General features: G+C 41.2%; 1 protein-coding gene across 1 annotated transcript in view; it reads right to left on the bottom strand.

Annotated features, from left to right (window-relative positions):
* Positions 1 to 21,758, bottom strand: part of LOC126175356 (uncharacterized) — a 280,513-nt gene that overhangs the window by 6,325 nt on the left and 252,430 nt on the right. Inside the window, exons 7-9 of the mRNA XM_049922109.1 lie at positions 15,988 to 16,082; positions 5,119 to 5,165; positions 4,887 to 5,013 (exon numbers count right to left, since the gene is read on the bottom strand). Coding sequence (XP_049778066.1) covers positions 4,887 to 5,013; positions 5,119 to 5,165; positions 15,988 to 16,082 — 269 coding nt within the window. The remainder of the gene's footprint in view (positions 1 to 4,886; positions 5,014 to 5,118; positions 5,166 to 15,987; positions 16,083 to 21,758) is intronic.

Genomic DNA, 21,758 nt, shown 5'->3' with positions numbered 1-21,758 from the left:
AGCCCACTCACGACAGTACAGAGATGAACTCATTGACTGCAGATTCAGCAACATCCTACTTGATTTCACAGCATGCTTTTCCTTGCACAGTCACATGGCAATAAAGTAGTTTCCATTATATCCATGTGAACATCTTTTAATGAGGCAAGTTTGCTGGTAGTGTAGTCTTAGCGTTGGGAAACACCATGCTAACTAGGCATAGTTGTGAGGCAAGCCTTTAAGGGCACTTCTCACACATGGTTCTTCCACTGATCAATGATCAATGTGAAATTTGCATTATAATCAGAGTAAAAATTGAAAAAAAGTTTGTGAATATATTTATTTATGTAGTTCCACATTAATTTTGTGAGATTCCATGGTATTCATGCATGTTTTGAATAATACATGCAAATACAAACATGTAGGAATGTTTTATCCATGACAACTGGTAGCAACTAAATCTCCTGGATGCCAAGTCGCTTATTTGAACCATTTCTGCCCACACAGATGCACTGTTATTAGAACTGTACATTTCTGGGTTCAAGGATTCCATGCAATTCAGTGTTAAGTGTCAGAATGATACCATAAAGAATCAACAAAGAGATCATTACAGAAATAGTCACTAATAAATTGGAAACTGGTATTGGCATGCATATTCAAATACAGAGATATGTAAATATGCAGCATACGGCACTGTGGTCGGCATTGCCTATATAAACAACAAGTGTCAGGTGCAGTTGTTAGAATGGTTACTGCTGCTACAATGGAAGGTTATCAAGATTTAAGTGAGTTTGAATGTGATGTTATAGTCAGCACATGAGCGATGGGACACAGCATCTCTGAGGTGGCGATGAAGTGGGGATTTTCTGGTATGACCATTTCACAGGTGTACCGTGAACATCAGGAATCCGGTAAAACATGAATTCTCCGACATCGCTACAGCTGGAAAAAAATCCTGCAAGAACGGGACCAACAACGACTGAAGAGAATCGTTCAGTGTGACAGAAATGCAACCTTTCTGCAAATTGCTGAAGATTTCAATGCTGGGCCATCAACAAGTGTCAGCGCATGAACCGTTCAATGAATCATCAATATGGGCTTTTGGAGTTGAAGGCCCACTCATGTACCCTTGATGACTGCACGACACAAAGCTTTACACCTCGCCTTGACCCGTCAACACCGACATTAGATTATTGATGACAGGAAACATGTTGCCTGGTCGGACAAGTCTTGTTTCAAATTGTATCGAGCAGATGGATGTGTATCGATATGGAGACAGCCTCATGAATGCATGGATCCTGCATCTCAGCAGGGGACTGTTCAAGCTGGTGGAGGCTCTATAATGGTGTTGGGTGTGTGCAGTTGGAGCAATGTGGGACCCCTGATATGTCTAGATATGACTCTGACAGGTGACATGTACATAAGCATCCTGTCTGATCACCTGCATCCATTCATGTCCATTGTGCATTCTGATGGACTTGGGCAATTACAGCAGGATAATACGACACCCCACACATATAGAATTGCTACAGAATGACTCCAGGAACACTCTTCTGAGTTTAAACACTTCCACTGACTACCAAACTTCCCAGACATTAACATTATTGAGCATATCTGAAATGCAATGCAACATGCTGTTCAGAAGAGATCTCCATCCCCACATACTCTTATGGATTTATGGGCAGCCCTGCAGGATTCATGGTGTCAATTCCCTTCAGCAGTACTTCAGACATTAGTCAAGTCCATGCCATGTCATGTTGCAGCACTGCTGCTTGCTTGTGGGGGACATGTACAATATTAGGCAGGTGTACCTGCTTCTTTGGCTCTTATGTGTATATACCACATAAACTAATCTTTTGTATCAAATTAAAGCCTTAAAGTTGATCTTATTACAATACACCACACCAAGTCTCCTATCTCTGTATAGTCCACCATTATTGATGACAAACTTTTCCACAAAAATATTTCTGGAATGATGTCCTTGATGATTCTTTATGGCACCATTCTGACATTTAATACTGAATACTTTAAATTTCATGGAAATCTTGTACATAAAAATATACAGTTCTTATAGGACAGCATTTGTGTGGGAAAATATGATGGTGTTACATTAACAGAAATGACAACAGTTGGAGTAAATTTCCGAGCAAAGAAGATTTGGTCAACTTAGAAAGATGAATGATAACACCTTGGCACACAGAGCTCTACATCATCATTGTTGCTTGGAGAAATACTGCTATCACAACAATATCAAGAACTGAAATATTGCAACCATATGTGACTTTTCAGCAGCACAGTTGGACAGAACTTCCTCTTCTCAGGAACTTCAATGCCAATAATTTCTTGAACCACTTTTTGGAGATTACAGCCAGTTACAGGCAAGCACATGCAATAGTTAGATGTAACCATGCCCCCATAAGAGAGGTCTCAATATAAATATAGGTTTTTGAAAGTATTGTACATCACTTGTGCTGTGGTTGAAGTTTACCTTGACTATAACCATTGGGATACAGTTCTCATTTCTTGATTATGCTTAACTTTCTGACACAAGTGCTGTGCTACCTATTAGAACCAAACCTCATGAATAATCTGAAAAATTTACGGTAACATTATGAAACATCACTTCATAAACAACATTATAGTGAAAGTTTGACTTTTTATGTTGTTTATTAATTCTTCCTCTCGTAACCCCATTTTTCTCTAGTGGCTTTATTGGGGAAATGCAAACTATCTTTGAAAATTCGAAAAGACTTTTAACAACATATTTTACACTTACAGCAAAGTAAAACTTTTTGAATTTTTTTTAAATTATCACATGATAATGTTGCAATCAGTCAAAATGAATATCTCTTAAAAATAATGTTACAATTTTGTGACAAACTTATTATTCAAGCAAAGCACAAACTTACACTTGTTTCTAGGTCTTATTGACCTATGTACAGGAATATTTTTAGATTTTCTATGCCATGTCCTCACACACAATCAATAATTAATTACAAAGGAGTGCTCCCATCACCACCCAATAGCATCCTAGACTGGAAAAAATGAACCATGTCCTTCACCAGAGCTTTGATTATCTCTCATCCTGCCCTGAAATGAGGGACATCCTATACAAGATCCTTCCCACCCAACCTACACAACTTCCTACTCCATCTGTATGCCGCTCCCACTCCCAGCTGCTTCCCACATATCGATGTGGCAGACCAAGAAGCAAGGCATGCCCAATCCACTCACTCAGCACCACCTACTCCAGTCCTGTCACAGGCTTATCCTACCCCATCCGAGGCCAGGCAACCTGCAAAAGCAGCCATGTCATATACCAACCCTGCTGCAAAGACTGCACAGTTTTGTAAGCCAATACAACTAGCAACCAACTGTCCACTAGGATGAATGGTCACCACTGAATCACCATTAAACTGTAGCCAAGAACAAAGTTGACCACCCTGTGGTACAACCAGCAGCTGAGTATAATGTGCTCAATTTCAACAGCTGCTTCATGACCCACACCATCTGGATCCTCCCCTCCACCACCAGCTTCTCCAAACCAAGCAGATGGGAGTTATCCTTACAACACGTACTCCACTCCTATAGTTATCCTGGCTTCAATCTCAGGTAACCCAGTGTCCCCCTAATCTCCACCCAATAGTTTCCCCTTCCTCTGTCCAGTCACCCCCCCCCCCCCCCAATTCATGTCAATTTCAACTTGTGCCACTTCCCACCAACCACTACAATCATGTCTGTCCATATGTGTGCCACCCCTCCCTCCCGCATTCCTAGCTGACAAATCGATGGAGAGGGACCAGGGTCAGGTTCCCTCCGAGCCACTAGCCACCTGACCCTAGCCCCTTTCCCTCAACTCAACCCACCTGGCACTACTCTCACCACTACCAGTCTGCCAGCCAAAAAATAGATTGGCACTGTTTGTCCAATCAGCATCATGTAGGGCATAGGCACACACGCACGCTCATGGATTTTTGTGTGTGTGTGTGAGTGTGTGTGTGTGTGTGTGGTGTGTGGTGTGTGTGTGTGTGTGTGTGTGTGTGTGTGTTTTACTCTAGCTCATCAAAGGAAAATACACAGTTTTTAAAAAACTACAAAAAAAGGATATCACTCATTGCCCAAAGGTACTAAGATTAATTCCAACATTTTTAATGAGGTAGTGTTGAAATGCTTTTTAACAAAGTAAAAATACTTGGGCATCAGTATCTTTTTAACCATTCATAAGCAACAGGAAAAACTGATCCCTATATAGTGCAACTAAAAGCAGCTGAAATATTGTGTTTCACATTTTACTGGAACACGTGTACCGAACTTTCAATCATTTGTTATTATTGCCGAATATTTGCTGAGGCCATTACTAAAGATATCACTGGTAAACATCAGGCTGAAATCAAATACTGCAAATGTCTTCAATATACTTTGCAACTGTCAAATATTTTACAAGATGATGTACCATTTTTAATATACATTGTTACTTTAAAAAAAATACTCCCTTAAGCCTACACTCACAGTATGAAGTAAGAAAGTGAGACTTCCCATTTAATTTTAATGCTGTCTTGTGATTACCAGTTTGGAATGTATATGCAGGAGATTAATTACTTTTTTGGAAATGAATAGCTGTATCAGAGATTTTTGTTTACTCTTATTAAGAGTTGCTTGTAAAACACTTAAATACTGACAATATGAATCTGAATTAGTACTTCAAATAGTCAACAAATGCAGCGAAGTAGTGGCAGTAGTACCCAAACCCCACTGCACATATATGAAACACTGTGTGATGTCAGTGTATATCACTGTGATGTTACTGATTTCTGAAGTATCTTCCTCCTCTGGATTTAATGGAAACAAATTCCAGTGATTGCTTTCTCATAACTGATAAGTGAGTTTCAGCACAATATTTTACTTACTTTTCAGCGTTTTCTTCTGCAGTTTTACGTGTAGCCAAAGCTTCTTCAAGTTCACATGTTAATTTGAATTTATCACATTTGAGTTGCTGTAGTTCTTGCCTAAGGACCCTATCACGTCCACTATCACCTGTAAGATACAACTATGCTTGCATTTGCACAATAAATTCTATTATTCATCATACAATCTCCAAAGAGACAAATACTAGTCACATTAGCACCAAAGAGAACTTACCCATTCCAGTGTTCGCTTCCAGGACAACTTGGGTTTCGTCACAAACACTGAAAATTGAAAATTACTGTCATAATCATACAATGACCTAACAAGATAATAAAAAAAGTGGAAATCAAAAGAACCTTATTGTTCAGTTAAAGTGACCCATAGGTGTAAGACAAAAGAATATTATAGTTCAATTAAAACACCTAAGATGCTGACAACTTTGAATATGGGGAAGCAGCGTTTACACATGGTCCACAGTACACTAATAAGGCCAAATACACTCCTGGAAATTGAAATAAGAACACCGTGAATTCATTGTCCCAGGAAGGGGAAACTTTATTGACACATTCCTGGGGTCAGATACATCACATGATCACACTGACAGAACCACAGGCACATAGACACAGGCAACAGAGCATGCACAATGTCGGCACTAGTACAGTGTATATCCACCTTTCGCAGCAATGCAGGCTGCTATTCTCCCATGGAGACAATCATAGAGATGCTGGATGTAGTCCTGTGGAACGGCTTGCCATGCCATTTCCACCTGGTGCCTCAGTTGGACCAGCGTTCGTGCTGGACGTGCAGACCGCGTGAGACGACGCTTCATCCAGTCCCAAACATGCTCAATGGCGGACAGATCCGGAGATCTTGCTGGCCAGGGTAGTTGACTTACACCTTCTAGAGCACTTTGGGTGGCACGGGATACATGCGGACGTGCATTGTCCTGTTGGAACAGCAAGTTCCCTTGCCGGTCTAGGAATGGTAGAACGATGGCTTCGATGACGGTTTGGATGTACCGTGCACTATTCAGTGTCCCCTCGACGATCACCAGTGGTGTACGGCCAGTGTAGGAGATCGCTCCCCACACCATGATGCCGGGTGTTGGCCCTGTGTGCCTCGGTCGTATGCAGTCCTGATTGTGGCGCTCACCTGCACGGCGCCAAACACGCATACGACCATCATTGGCACCAAGGCAGAAGCGACTCTCATCGCTGAAGACGACACGTCTCCATTCGTCCCTCCATTCACGCCTGTCGCGACACCCCTGGAGGCGGGCTGCACGATGTTGGGGCGTGAGCGGAAGACGGCCTAACGGTGTGCGGGACCGTAGCCCAGCTTCATGGAGACGGTTGCGAATGGTCCTCGCCGATACCCCAGGAGCAACAGTGTCCCTAATTTGCTGGGAAGTGGCGGTGCGGTCCCCTACGGCACTGCGTAGGATCCTACGGTCTTGGCGTGCATCCGTGCGTCACTGCGGTCCGGTCCCAGGTCGACGGGCACGTGCACCTTCCGCCGACCACTGGCGACAACATCGATGTGCTGTGGAGACCTCACGCCCCACGTGTTGAGCAATTCGGCGGTACGTCCACCCGGCCTCCCGCATGCCCACTATACGCCCTCGCTCCAAGTCCGTCAACTGCACATACGGTTCACGTCCACGCTGTCGCGGCATGCTACCAGTGTTAAAGACTGTGATGGAGCTCTGTATGCCACGGCAAACTGGCTGACACTGACGGCGGCTGTGCACAAATGCTGCGCAGCTAGCGCCATTCGGCGGCCAACACCGCGGTTCCTGGTGTGTCCGCTGTGCCGTGCGTGTGATCATTGCTTGTACAGCCCTCTCGCAGTGTCCGGAGCAAGTATGGTGGGTCTGACACACCGGTGTCAATGTGTTCTTTTTTCCATTTCCAGGAGTGTACATTTCTTTACAGCATACGCAAAAAGCACACCTTTGTGATTCAACAAAGATCAAATCCTGGACAATAGCTCCTCCCTGCATGCTTAACTTATTAAACTGTCAGTCATCTAAACAGTGTGCAGTACAAATTAAATGGTCACACATAGCATATATAGGAATGGCAAAAGATTAATATAATGAAATAAATGTAAATATAGGAGCTAGATTTCCAGAACATCATAAATGAGTTAGAATTGGGAATAATCCGTTATCAAGCTAGAACTGGGAGTAATCTATTATCAAGCTGGAATTGGGAATAATCTATTATCAGCTGTTCTGTATAAGAACAGTGTAAAATGGACAATCAAACTGATGAAATGAAATAGCTGAAACTTAAATACCTCTCAAACTAAACAATTCAATTATTTATCGCAGGCTTGGTTTCTGTTACTATATTTTCTCACAAAATAATTATTCTCATTCTTGAATTTCATTTGTTACATTACACAGATGTTCCTTATACTGACAGCCTCTATTAGACACCTTTAAATTTCTTTCTCTTTTTCCTTCTCTTCTTCACTCTGATGCCCTTATTATTTAGTAATATAGTATTCTGATGAATCTATCCTGACCCCATTTTCAATGACAACAGTTTGTCAACTATTTCTAATGTAACTCAAGTTCTCAAAAAAAATGCTCACAGGTTCATGAAAATGACTGACTACTGAATGGTCTAGAAATGGATGAATATGACTAAAACAATATAACACTACTAGCAAGGCCATTTTAAGACTGAAAGCAACACAGTTGCCGCTTGGAGCACCAATTAGAAAGGGACACCAGAGCCGCCACAGCTGTAAGATTTCAATACAGGACACATCACAATTATTACCGGCTTATTGGGGTGCCAAGCTTAGAGGGGCACTCATGTGAAAGATTTGTATACGATGCATAGCACAGTAGTGAAAACTGACACGTATGAAACAATATGAGAGAAAAGGAGGGCAGTGAGTGCAAACAATAAGTCACTTGTGTGCGAGAAATGTTCTCGAACTGGCTCTGACAATTAGTTTCAACAGAAATGAAGATAAATTTCTTTATTTTTCTAGCAAGAACAGCAGCTGCTTTCTACAACATAAAACTAGTACAACAAAAGAATGCATTGCTCTAAGGACATGATATATTAAGTAGCATGACATATTAATATCTTAGTGGAAATTAATGAAAATGCAGGAGCATACTGCCAGACATCTCCCGGTCATCTACAGAAATCTGGACACTACACAGCATGAGATCAGTGTGACTAAAGTGCCAAATGGAGCTGGTCCCACAACATGAAGCAGTTGAAAGAATGGGAAAATGCAGTGTGTGTCAATCAGTCAGCAGTTACAGTGCGTTTTGGTGGTGTTCATCTTACAACATGCCCCAGAGACAACATTTACCTGGCTTGACATGAGAAAGAACCATCAGGAAAGTGGAAAAAGGAAGTGTGACGAGTGCAGCCCAGGAGTTTGGTATTCCTCCAATAATTTATCCAATGTGTAAGGGGAGCATTCCAAACCACAGGCACTGCTGCCTGAACAAGAGCATGTAGCCTACCAGGGACCACTAAAGCAGCAGACGATCACTGCATTGTGTAACAGGCGAGAAGGGAGCCAGGGCAAACAGTGAGTACAAGTGCAACAATATTTAACGGAACTGCAAGCCACGCAATCTCACGCTTCACAGTGGCTCAGTGACTGCAAGGGTGTGGTATACAGAGGGGTACAGAAAAATGTACACACCCTTTGATAGTCAATATTAGTGGAAGAAAATTACATATCATTACAATTCTTGCACAGGGAGAAGGTTATTTTATGTGACCTCCATTAGCACCCAAACAATATAAATGCCGCAGAACTGTTGCCGAACTACGGCTGTCAGTGTTGCGGTTTTGATAGCTGCACATGACGCCTTGACGGTTTCTTACAGCTTATTCAGTGTAGCTGGCTCCTGTTGATGAACTTCATCTTTCAAGGGCCCCCATAGGTAGAAGTCAAGATGTGTAGGGTCTGGGGACCATGGTGCATACTCAACAGCTTCTTTTCGACCTATCTATTGTCCAGGTAGATTTTCATCCAAATAGGCTCTGACGCCTTTGTGGTAGTGTGGTGGAGCGCCATCTTGTTGTAGCTACAATCTTCCGTTCCCGAACATCTCTCAGGTGGCAGGTAAAATTGATCTTTGTAGCATATGAAGATACATCACACCAGTTACGGTACCTTCAAAGAAGAGCAGACCAATCAAACTGTGCAATGACAGACAACACCACACATTAACAACTGCCAGCTTAACATGTTTGTCCACGAGAATATGAGGATTTTCCGGTGCCCAGTACACACAATTGTGGCAGTTTACAGTACCGTTCAGTTTGAATTGCGCCTTGTCACACTAGATCAACATTCCTGCAAACTGTTCCTCCTCACAAAGCATGCCTTCGTACCACTCACAGTACTCCACCCTTCGATCCAGGTTGTCCTCGTTCATAGCTTGCAGCAATCCTGGAATGTACACTTTCCACTTTGTAGCCTTCAGAATTCATCGTACACAAAATTGGTTTACCCTGCTTTCACGTGCATCCTGCTACACAGATTTCTGAGGTGGCCTAGTAAAATGTTGCAACACAACATTATCCCAAATACGATCAGCTGTTGTAAATGTTGGTGGCTGAGCTCCTGTACACATTACACCATTGCCACTGTACACCATCATGTTTTCGTACTTCCAGTACCACTACACCTTCCTATGGGGAGAGGTGGGAATATGCAATGCACCAGGAAAATTTTCAAATATGATCATTTTTGTGGTCCAGCTGTTACAGTGTGAGGAAGTATAATGTTGCATGGGTGTACTGACCTCCAAATCTTTGTACACATTATAGTCATTGGTCAACATTATTGTGACACTGTAATCCTTCCAAATGTGCGTTTCTTCATGGGTGACTTCATTTTTGGATGACAATGCATGCTCACATCAAACAGTACTGGTGGAGGAGCTTCAGCAAATGGACTAGCCTGCTCACTCCCCCCCCCCCCCCCTATTTAAATCCCATCGAGCAAATAGGTGCTGTGATGGAGAGACATATTCCAGCACATCCACTTACACCCATACACCAATTATCATCCAGCAATTGTCAACTGTGCTGGTGAGCAACAGAATATCCTTTGACAAGAACTCCTTATTAACCTTGTGATCAGCAAGGGACCACACGGCAGGGAATACACTGCTGTCCATGGTGGTCACACATAGTATTAAGAACCATGTCCCATCTTTTGTAATGTCCAGGGCACCATCATAAATAGCAGTAACTTCCATGTAATTATTGTTTCTCAATAAAAGTGTAATTTCTGTCCATATCACTGTGTATTTCTTTCAGTTACCCTAATAGTCTGGACTTTCTCAAAGCTGGAATTTTGATACTGTGCGGACTAGATTTTTATTTGGAATATGGACTTAAGTTAGCTTGCACTGTTTCCGAGGAGCAATCTGTACGTATCTCTTGTTGTAAATAAACCAAAGTGAGTCCTCACTAGGTCATTTGTAATTCACTTTTACAAAAATAGTGATGACTCAGGACCTACGATGCATGGAAATCACATTTTGGATGTTTTTGTAATTAGCAAGAGTGTGGTCTTTCACCTATGAAACATTTATAACAAATACTAACACAAACTGTGCAGGCTATATTGTGCACAGCTATACTATGAATAGTGAAAGTGTTAGTGAATGTAGCAGGAACATCTCCCGCACCACTCATATTTACAGATTTTCCACAATTTAACAAACAAATTGAAGAATAGGACACTTACCACTGCCAACTGCAGTTATACAGGGTGAGTATACAGTACATGCAACATTTAAAAAAAAACAGTATAGATAAATGGCTAAACATATTTAACAAGTAATACAGTATGTGAAAGACAAGCTCTCAAAGTTTTTTTTAGCACAGTGCTGACAAGTTAGTTGGAAAACCAGTGACAGGGCCAGCACCAATTGTAGCTGTTAAAAATGACAGTGAATCAAGCAGAGAAAGCAATTTGTGGGCTAGATTTTGGCCATTGCCAATCAGATTAGTGAGTATGCAAAGAGCTTTCTGTGGCAAGCTTCACAAGACACCGCCAGTAAAGTGAGGCAGTACAAGAAACTCAAGGAAACAGTTGTTTGTGTAAAGCCGACCAGGGATATCGGAAGAGACAGAGGACTGTGCAAGGGAGATGACATTGCACTACTACTTATTGAGCTAGTGCAAAACTAAAAATCCCTCTGCTAACTATGTGGAAAATCTTTTGTAAGCCATTAAATGTGACACCACAAAAATTGCAGTTTCTGCAAGCCACAGGCCATGGTGATGAGTTATACAGTCAGCAGTTCAGCACTGATATGCAGAACCATCATGGAAATGACAACTATGTAAGAAAATTAATCTCCAATGCTGAAGCATCTTTTCATCTTTCAGGAAAGGTCAAATGACAATGCACATGCATATGGGAGAGAAAGAATTCACCTGCAGTTGTCACACACATCTCGGATTTTGAGAAAGTTAATGTGTTGTGCGCTGTGTCCAACAAGACATTCTCTGGACTCATCCTCTTTGCCGAGAGAACTATCAATGGTCCCAGCTACCTCGAAATGCTGCAACTTGAAACTCAAAGCAAGGATTTCATCTTTCAACAAGGCCAGAGGCCTACCATCACTTCTGCACAATTGTGTACAAGCTTACCTAAATGAGACATTGCCATTTCATGGCTAGGCTGTGTCATGGCCACTGACCTGACTACTTGGGTGGTCACTACCACATAGTATGAATCGACACATCACGATTTTTTCTTGCAGAGTTGCATCAAGGATAGCATTTAGGTTTCAGCTCCACCACAGAACCCCAAAGACTTGTGACACTGCATCACAGCAGCTTTTCTGATTGTAACTCCTCATATAATGAGCCAGTTAGGGGTTGAAGTGTACTACTGATTGACGTGTGCCGCATGATGAAGTGTGGACACATAGCACATTTATAAACATTGTAAAACTTTGAGAGTTTATCTTTTACATATTCTATCATTTATTATGTCCTTTTAGGCCACTTACAGTAAATGTATCTTTTTTTAATGTTTCATGGGCTTTATTATTATACTGTATTTTACAACTTGCCAAATTTCAATACCGAGAAGGCCACGTTCTTGTTGAGAAAGGTGACATCTAATACAGAAACTAGACACTATTTTCTTTACTGCAAGAACATTTTTCAATGAAGAAACATGTTACTGTAACCAGGTTAGAAGTTCGTGAGCAGAAAAAGGGAGCCAATCAATCTGATGGATGTTGGGCTATCAATCTACATGGATTAAGTACAAAATGCAATTTCAAATGATTTGTGGACAGAATTATGCGGACACCAATCAGGGGCATTATAGAGTGTCTTAATACCAGCTCAGAAGTAAATAACTACACACTGAGGTTATCAAATCCATCTCTGATGGAAGTAGTGTGAATAGCTCAAGCCTTTGAAACTGCCCACATGCCCCACAGTTTGTTTGTGATAGAAGAAGACGTCACAGCAGTCAGCTCCCTGTCACTAATCATGAGGAATGTCGTGCCACCTACAGCAAGGGTCTTCACCTGCTCCGTGGCCCAGTGATGTATTAAATAACCACACTTGTAGCCACAGGTAAGGGTAACGGCAGTGTCATTATCCAGCTGTAAACACTGTTTCCTTCACCACACATGCAGCAAAAAAGGGCATATTCAAGAGATTTGTTCTAACAGTTATGATACATATATGATGGAGGATATGATAGAAGAGTACTAAGTGAGTGATAAATCTACCGAAGTGCAGATTCTCTGGACACAATCCAGCAAATGTACTTAAGTGTTCACTGGCAAACACCCTATGAGTGAATCTTGAATCCTGGGGTTCTGTGACCTTCCTAAATAATCTACTAGGGTTGCTGCCTCTGCAGGCATCCAAGACAAATCCTTTGGCCTACGGGTATAACCAGATACCCTGATAGGAAAACTTCCAGTTTTACTGACTTACAAGCAAGTCAATCACCCAGTAAGACTTCTTGTGGTAACTCACCTTAGGTTGGACAATGTTTTTAGAATGGATTCTTTCCCCACCTTTAGATTTAAGGATCATGAAACAGGGCACCCCATGCAACCTGAAGGGCCTTAAACCACTTTACAAACTCTCTTTAATAGATATGCTCAAATCACCTGTTCAGGATTGGGGTAGGCAGCTGATTTTGAAACTCACATCACTTTTAAATGGCTGCTGCCCCACATTTCTTAAAGACTGCCTGGTGCCCAGGCTCTAAAAGTAAGATCCTAAAATAGAATTGGAAATGCTCCCTAATGAATGCTCCCATAATCAATGAGCCATTCCACTGGTACAGTACACAAACCCAATGGCACCTTTAGACATTGTAGTGACTTCAAAGTGTGGGATAAACACACAACCTGAAGTGGACACTTTTCTTCAACTGATCCCCAATGAACTCTGCAAAATTAGGCCACAGCACCTGAGTCACTACAATCAAATGAACTTGTAGAGGTGTACCTTCACATTTCTTTGGATGCACGTAGAGGTGTACCTTCACATTTCTTTGGATGTACCATCACAAGCTTAACTACTGCTCAATACAACATATAGCCTCTACTGTTATAATTGGTTGCCTTCAAAACCTCTTCAGCCCTTTCCATACTCCAGAGTTTTATTGCCTATGGTAATCCAAACTGTGCTGCATACCTTGCTGATATTTTGGTTAACAGCTTCGACTCAAAAGGAGGACCTTCACAATCTCGAGCTTTTACTGTAGAAGTTGGCAAAGAAAGGACTCATATATAAATGAACAAGTGTTTTTTCATGCAATAATTCTTGACATATTTATCACTGACACCTTTGTCAAATTAACTTGCATCAATGAAGGACTATGTCAGTGCCATCATGTGTAAATAAATGTTCTCCGACACTGCACTTTTCTAGAAAATGCCTGAAGGCTGAAGCCCGATGCAGTGGCTTCACAACCACACAACAATGCACCTCGTCCAACATGCTGCAACTGTGACTGTGCATGTCATCACTGATGCTTCTCCTTACTGAGTGAGCAACCTGGCATCAGCCTAGGCCACAAGGTCAAACAACCTAATTGGGATTGGTGGGATGATCTTAACCCACCATTACCCCATGATGTATACTGTGGCCTCTGTCCATAGAGGTCGGAGGTGCTGACAAAATCAACTTCATTTTTGCCCACCTGGTCAACAGCCACTGGTTTCTGTGCCTGTGGCAGACTATTTGGTCCTATGTGGATTCACAAAACTTTCATCAATCCTCAACCTTCTGCGGCAACACCAGTGGAACTTGACCCACTATCTTTCTTGGTAGTGGCTGCTCCAGACCATGCACCACTTGCATCTTTTCCCACGGAAGGAGTCAGATGTGACGCAATCTGGAATGCATAGCGAGTGTGCTAATGGTTTGGCTTAGGTACTGATATCACACGGACTCTTTCGTTTGTCATAGGTGGAATTTTGGTGTGGACTGGATTTCGCTTTGGAATACAGACTTAAGTAGCTCACACTGTTTTTGAGAAGCTTTCAGTATATATTTCTTGCCTGTGTGGGTCGCTACTAGTTTGTGTGTAACTCACTTTTACAAAACTTCTCAGATGTTTGAAACTGTAACAACAATCTTAGGCACTGCTTTAAAAATCAATAAGCTTGCAAGACACATACCTCATCATTCTGTGTGTACAATGTCCCTGATTTCCACGGAGATATTATGGACGTATCCAATTGCTAATCTGAGTGAAAGTCAAAACTATGTAGGAATTAGTGAAAGATCTGAGTCATACAATGACCATTTTTCTGAACCCTGGAAAGGCTTATTTTTATTTTATTATCCTACAAGGTGATAAATGTTTTAACCTTATGAGTAATTACTGAAAAACACTGAATGGCAAAAAGACATTTTTATTGCTAATGTCTTCATGCCCACAGGTTGGTTGTGTCTAGCTGTTTCCATCATGACTTTAATTGTGCATTAAATGTACTGCTTTTATTCTACAGTGAAGAATCTACTAAGGCAACACTATGTAAAACATATAACCATGTCAATTCTCCATATGCAAACTTCTCCAGTGCAACAACACACTAGGCAGCTACCTCAGTTCGAACAGATGTAAAACCTGTGTCACTGGTAGAAATCATAATTATACATGATTTGCTGTCTTATATACCGTACCTTCTACACTACAACAACAATAGTTTAAAATACAATCAGCATTAGGATAGCTAAATGTACACTGGAAGTACCCAGTTCTCTTGTCAGTACCTATCAATACTTCGTTAATGCGCCAAAGTTGTGGCTTTTATTGATCTGTATGAAATCTGTCTCACCAGTAATATCTACAGCCTACAAGCATGACAATTTTGTAGCTGTAATCTTCTCCTATGTGGCAACATGTTACTCATCTACTTCAGTTCTAACAGAGGTGGTATCTGTCTTATTGTGAGAAAGTCATACATGAAATCACATGTAAAATTTGCCATCTAACATACATTCCTCCACCTTCTACGGTACTATCAGTCCGCTGCAAAATTAGGAGGGGCAGAATAGCTGGGCAGTACTTACCTGAAGGAGGCAAAAATTCCAGAACTGATGACACATTTAAAACAAAAAAGCTATTCCTACATTTCATAATCATTAGTTCCCTTCTCAGGGAGGAAAGAGGAATAGGTTTGTTATGGTTGGAAAGGAGTGGCAGGTCCTTGAGACCACAGGTTGAGGGTACCTACCTGTAGTGAGGACTGACAAAGTTAAAATGTGAGGGGTCAGAGAGAGTACGATGTTAAAAGAACAAACAAGATACAAAATTCAAGAAACGTAATTAAAAATTGTCTCATAATTGTTTATGTTCCTACTGACTTTGGAATTCTTTGCCATCACTGTATTTAAGAAGTGCAATTTCTGATTTTACTGTGCAAATGTTAAACTTTTCTTCCATCGAGACAACCAGGCTTCATTATCACCAAAGAATGCTAATTAATTTAAAACAATGATCAAACAAATTCAAATGTAATATCTTTCGACATCTGGAAGGGGTATACCTTTAAAAGACAAACTTGACATCTAGAAGGGGTATATCTTTAAAAGACAAACTTACTTATCTTTCAGCCGCAAGTTTTGTAATTGAGCTTCAACCTTCAACAGTCTTTCTTCTGTGTGTTTTTTATCCACAAGAGCTTCCTTTAGTTGAGCCTAAAACATAGATATAAAATATATAAGTTCAATAATGTCTATAATAATAAAATTCACAATATATCATACATATGTGGGATAACTTTTCAATCTATGTGCAAAAGGCACCAGCTGCAAGTACAAATAATTTGGGAAAATTCCTCTTCAATTTTCTTCACCAACAATTATGTGAATAATCATGTAAGTTCTTTATAAGAATGATATCTGGACACCTCCTGGAGCCTCAACAGGCAGCCACACACGGATGTTGGAACATGAGCACATGGGAGACTTACTAATTCTTGTATAAGATAGGCACCAGATGTGTATAAGGGATACTAGGCCACATTCACTTGACAGCAATCACCAAGTAGCAAGCCCAGAAACAGTATTGTGTTTCTTAAGTTATAACTCCTTTCTGAGATGTTCAGTACTGAAACTTCAGCATTTTGTGACCAAAGTGTTCTTTAAATGGTGGTCATTTTATCCAAAAGTGGTTAGTTTTGTATTCTTCCAACAGCTCCATAAATATTGGTTTGCATGAAGAATGGCATGCAACTTTTTGATTCCTTTCAGTGTTATCTGTACGTCATTTGCTTTTAAATAAATATCAAAAAGACACCTTGTATAATGGCAGCAAAGATCTGGAAAATATCTCGTTTTGTTCTGATTACAACAGTTGCAACAAAGATTATGGACAAACATTTCTTTCACTCAATATGGGAAAGCTTATTCACATCAAGATGGTTACAAGAATATCTACTGAGAACTTAGTTACATGTAATGATTTGAGGTTCAGTCACTGGCCAACTAGACGTTTGCAACTGGATACTGGAACTGGATACTGGAACACCTCACAATCAAGTCATCATAAAGGAGGAGGATAACAGTCTTAAGATACATTGGTAGAACTGCAACTGGCCAGTTGTGAATACGGAGTTGGTGTCCAACACATCTGGTTCACATATGGTGAATTTGGTGGCCATGACATTCACATGAGTTCACTATCACACTCCTCCAACCACTGTAGCACTATTCTGGCCTTTGACATGACGGATTATCCTTCTGGATAACGCCATCACCACTAAGGAAAATATCAAGTATGAAGGGATGCAAGTGGTCTACAATAATGTTCACACAGGCCACAGCTGTTATTAAGCCTTCGATTACTAACACACATCCATGGAATCCTAGGTGAATGTCCTCCATGGGCTTGTATACATGGCAAACTGCATGTTTGAAGTCGTCATTCACCTGGATAACGATTTATCCAATCAATTTGGACAAGACCACTGATTGGTTTAATAAGATAGGTCACTCATTCAACCACCAGATAAGTCTTTATTGATCCACAGTCCAGTATCAATGATCCCACGACAATTGCAATCATAATTGATGATGTTCTGCGTCAATATGGCAACATGTATGGTTCATCTGCAGCAGAGCCCCATGTTCAACAATGTGCACTGAATGGTGAACTCTGAAACACTTACCCCTGCATCAACACTGTACTCTGTCATCACATTTGCCTCTATCCTGCCTTACATAGCAGGCAAGTCTTCAACCTCTGCATACTATGATGATGTGAGACACACATCCAATACCTAGTCACCTATTCACAGATTCATCATCTTTCAACTACTTTCCAGAGATGCTCACAACAGTAGTATCTGTGTAGCTAAGCAGTTTCAGCATTTCCAAGATTCCCATTCCCAGATGCCAGGCCATAACAATCTGCCTTTGTCAAAGTCATTCATAACAATGGATTTCCCCATTTGCCACCTGTATCATTACTACAATGATTGCCCAGTTGTATCTGCTCTGTTTGTGAACAAATAAAATATTTCATTCAAATAAGACTTCAACGAAAGAACCATAATGCCTTTTAACTGATTCAGCGTAACCTAAATTATGTTCAACAAATGATGTTTTGAACATTATTCTTCCATAAACTGAGTCTAGTATTTACAAATAGTGCCACCTACCAGAAAAACAGCTGTCAATATTTGGTGGTAGCAGAAAGTAAGACTTCAAATCATAACTTCCTTCACTTGATGGCTTACCTTCCCCATATGCGACAAATTAGAGAAATACATAATTCTGTTTATCCTACTGTTACTTGTAGATGAATATGTTTGCGAAATAAGAAGGTTTCCAGAAACTGTTTCTTCTTTTAAAAAAAGCCGCGCTGTGATGGAATTTGCTCTTAGCACCAAGAATCTAGATAGTGGTCTATATCGATTTTTTAGTGTATATGCTGAATCCTAAGTCATCACTAGGCATAGGGCGAGTGAGAATGCTGTAGAAGAAAAGTACCTCATTTTTCTCTACCTTCAGTGTACAATATATATCTTGGTCTACAGTATTTAAGGTAAATTGTCAGAATATCTCTTCCACTGAGGAATACAACAAAACTGTCGTCAAGGTATCATAAGATACTTTGGTTTTTGGAGGCCATGCCCAGATGTTGGTTTTCATGGTGTACTGCCAATGCTGGTATTACTGTGAGGTGGAGAGTAGCTCTCCGATTTATAAAACAACCAAAATTAATTATAAATGCTTCTTTTTTTTCAATGTATAATACACTGCACAATAAAATCATGCATGCTTACAAATGACCACTTATTGCAGTCGTTAGTTAGTTCTTGAGATAAATTCTTGACAAAAGTGCCAGAATATTTCACATATTTGCCATACTGTGTACTAGTTTTCCTCATCTGTCATCATACAAAAGACTTCCTCGCCCAGCTCTAACGATCTACAACCCCTCGTTTGTGTATAAATGCTGCCATCATGGCCATTTCGAACGACACAATTCAGCCCCACTATGACTGTTGTTCCCGGATACAGGATGAGTTAGTTGGCATATGCAAGCAACTGGAAATAACACTGACTAATGTCCAACAATTGGAAGTTGGTGCACGTGTTTGTATAGGGCAAGCTTCCTAGTGTTGTTAGCGATATCACACTGTGGATCCTGTCTCCTCTACAGGAGGTATAGTGCCTAGCACTACTTGACTTCTTGACTGTGAGCAGCATGTCAGTGGCTGGATTAGGCATCCTGTACAAAGGAGACAGGGAGCATCACTCTAATCAACAAGTTACAGATGCTGTCTTTCAGTGAGCCAGTGGAACTCACTTCACCTGTTGCTGCTATGTACTGTGTCAAAAGGGGACAAACACAAAGAGGTAGGGATATAGTAACTGTCGGCAGTTCAAACATATAGCGAACAGAGGTAACCCTTAGGGATATAGCAGGAAGGGAGGGGAAGGAACACCAGGTGCACTCACATGTGTATGCCTGGACACCTCATTCAACATGCTGAAGAGGGAAGACGGTGCAACCAACTTCAGTCTGTGGTGCACAATGGATTCCAAAGTCATGCTTGAATCACGCCACTGCTTGACAGAGAAAGTTGAGAAGACCAGCCTGGCACACACAGTGTCAACAGAGATCACAATTTTTAGCATCGTTCTCAGAGCTAATCGTGATCCCTGGCCCAGGGTTGAGTTGAGGGATGAGACCACATACTTCGAAGGCTCTGTGAGAAGCTAGGCTGTGACTTTCTGGGATTGTGTCATAAATTGATCAAGTGTGCACTACACACAATGATGTACCCTCTGAAAAAAGCTGCACAAGTATTCAGTCAGATCTTGACAAGCTTTCAAAATGGTGCAAACTTTGGCAACTTGCTTAAATGTTCAAAAATATAAAATTGTGCACTTTGCAAAATGAAAAAATGTAATATCCTGCGACTACAGTATCAAAGAGCCACAACTGGAACCAGTCAAATGTAGAAATATCTGGGTATTTGTAGGGCTATGAAATAGGATGCTCACACAGCCTCAGTCGTAGGTAAAGCAGGAGGCGACTTCAATTTATTGGTAGCTTAGTAGGAAAATGCTATCAGTCTACAAGGGAAACTGATTACAAATTATTCACGAATACTGCTCACGTGTGTAGGACCAGTACCAAATAGGACTAACGCGGGGTACTGGACTTACACAGAGAAGGCTAGTACAAATGGTCACAGGTTTGTCTTACCCATAGGAGAGTGCCACAGAGATGCTGAAGGAACTCAAGTGGTAAACACTTGAAGATAGATGCAAACTACTTTTCTTTTCCACAAAGAACAGTAATTCCAACATTAAGATCGTCAAGAAATTTTATTTATTTACTTTTGTCTTATGTGCAAATGCCTGCTTTCATTCGTGTATCGGTCATTGATTTTTTCACCTGTCTTCTTCTCATAGTGGAACTTCTCTTTTTCTGATGTTGGAAAGTCAGAGAGGGATTTTGATATTTGACGGGCGTTTGAAATCTCTTTAGTAATGATTTCTTAACGTCATTTGTTGATATAGCAATACAGCTCAAAAATGTGCAATAATTGACATTTTCTTTCTTCTGAGTATGGCTGTGCCCTGTGCTTCATCTACATCTATCTCTATCCATACTCCGCAAGCCACCTGACGGTTTGTGGCAGAGGGTACCTTGAGTACCTCTAATGGTTCTCCCTTCTATTCCTCAAACAAAAAATTACAGATTAATGTTTCAGGCCATACGTCTCACCTTACTGATGTAGATGGTATGAACTTTTTCTTGCTGTGGGTGAAGTACGCAATGCTGATGAACTACAATAGTTTGACATTTTACAGGGCCCAAGACAAGCATTGCGGATGGCATACAGCACACCACCTTCAGGAGGCAGTTTTTCCATGGGTGACAGGATGACTGCCAGAACTGAGACCAATGGGGTGAGTAGGTTCCTGGTTTGGCACTCCTCTGGCCAATCTGATAAGCCTGGACACCAGTAGAATATAGTTACATAATGGGATAAGGTGGCAGGGGAAGCCGTCTACCTCTGCATAACATCTCTCTTGCAGCGCCTGGAGTCGGACATGCACCTCCGTAACGTTTCCACGCTTAATAAACATACCCATGGAGAAATGCACTATTATTCTTCTTCTTCTTCGGATATTCTGTATTTCCTGTATCAGTCTTATCTGGTAATTGTCCCAGAATAAGGAACAATACTCAATTACTGCTCGAACAAGAGTTTTATAAGCTTCCACCTTCATGGATCGATTACATCACCTGAAGATTCTTTCAATTAATCTCAATCTGCTACTTGATTTTTCCTACAATTAGGTTTATTTGGTAATTTCACTTAAATCATTCTGTACATATACCTCCAAACATTTGATGGATGTAACTGTTTCCCCCCATGAACCATGGACCTTCCCGTTGGTGGGGAGGTTTGCGTGCCTCAACGATACAGATACCCGTACCGTACGTGCAACCACAATGGAGGGGTATCTGTTGAGAAGCCAGACAAACGTGTGGTATCCTGAAGAGGGGCAGCAGCCTTTTCAGTAGTTGCAGGGGCAACAGTCTGGATGATTGACTGAGCTGGCCTTGTAACACTAACCAAAATGGCCTTGCTGTTCTGGTACTGCGAACGGCTGAAAGCAAGGGGAAACTACAGCCGTAATTTTTCCCAAGGGCATGCAGCTGTATGATTAAATGATGATGGCGTCCTTTTGGATAAAATATTCCGGAGGTAAAATAGTCCCCCATTCGGATCTCCGGGCGGGGACTACTCAAGAGGACATCATTATCAGGAGAAAGAATACTGGCGTTCTACGGATCAGAGCGTGGAATGTCAGATCCTTTAATCGCGCAGGTAGGTTAGAAAA

This window comes from Schistocerca cancellata, chromosome 1 (assembly GCF_023864275.1).
Source record: "Schistocerca cancellata isolate TAMUIC-IGC-003103 chromosome 1, iqSchCanc2.1, whole genome shotgun sequence".
Taxonomy (NCBI): Eukaryota; Metazoa; Arthropoda; class Insecta; order Orthoptera; family Acrididae; genus Schistocerca; species Schistocerca cancellata.
This window is presented reverse-complemented; position numbering and strand designations above follow the sequence as displayed.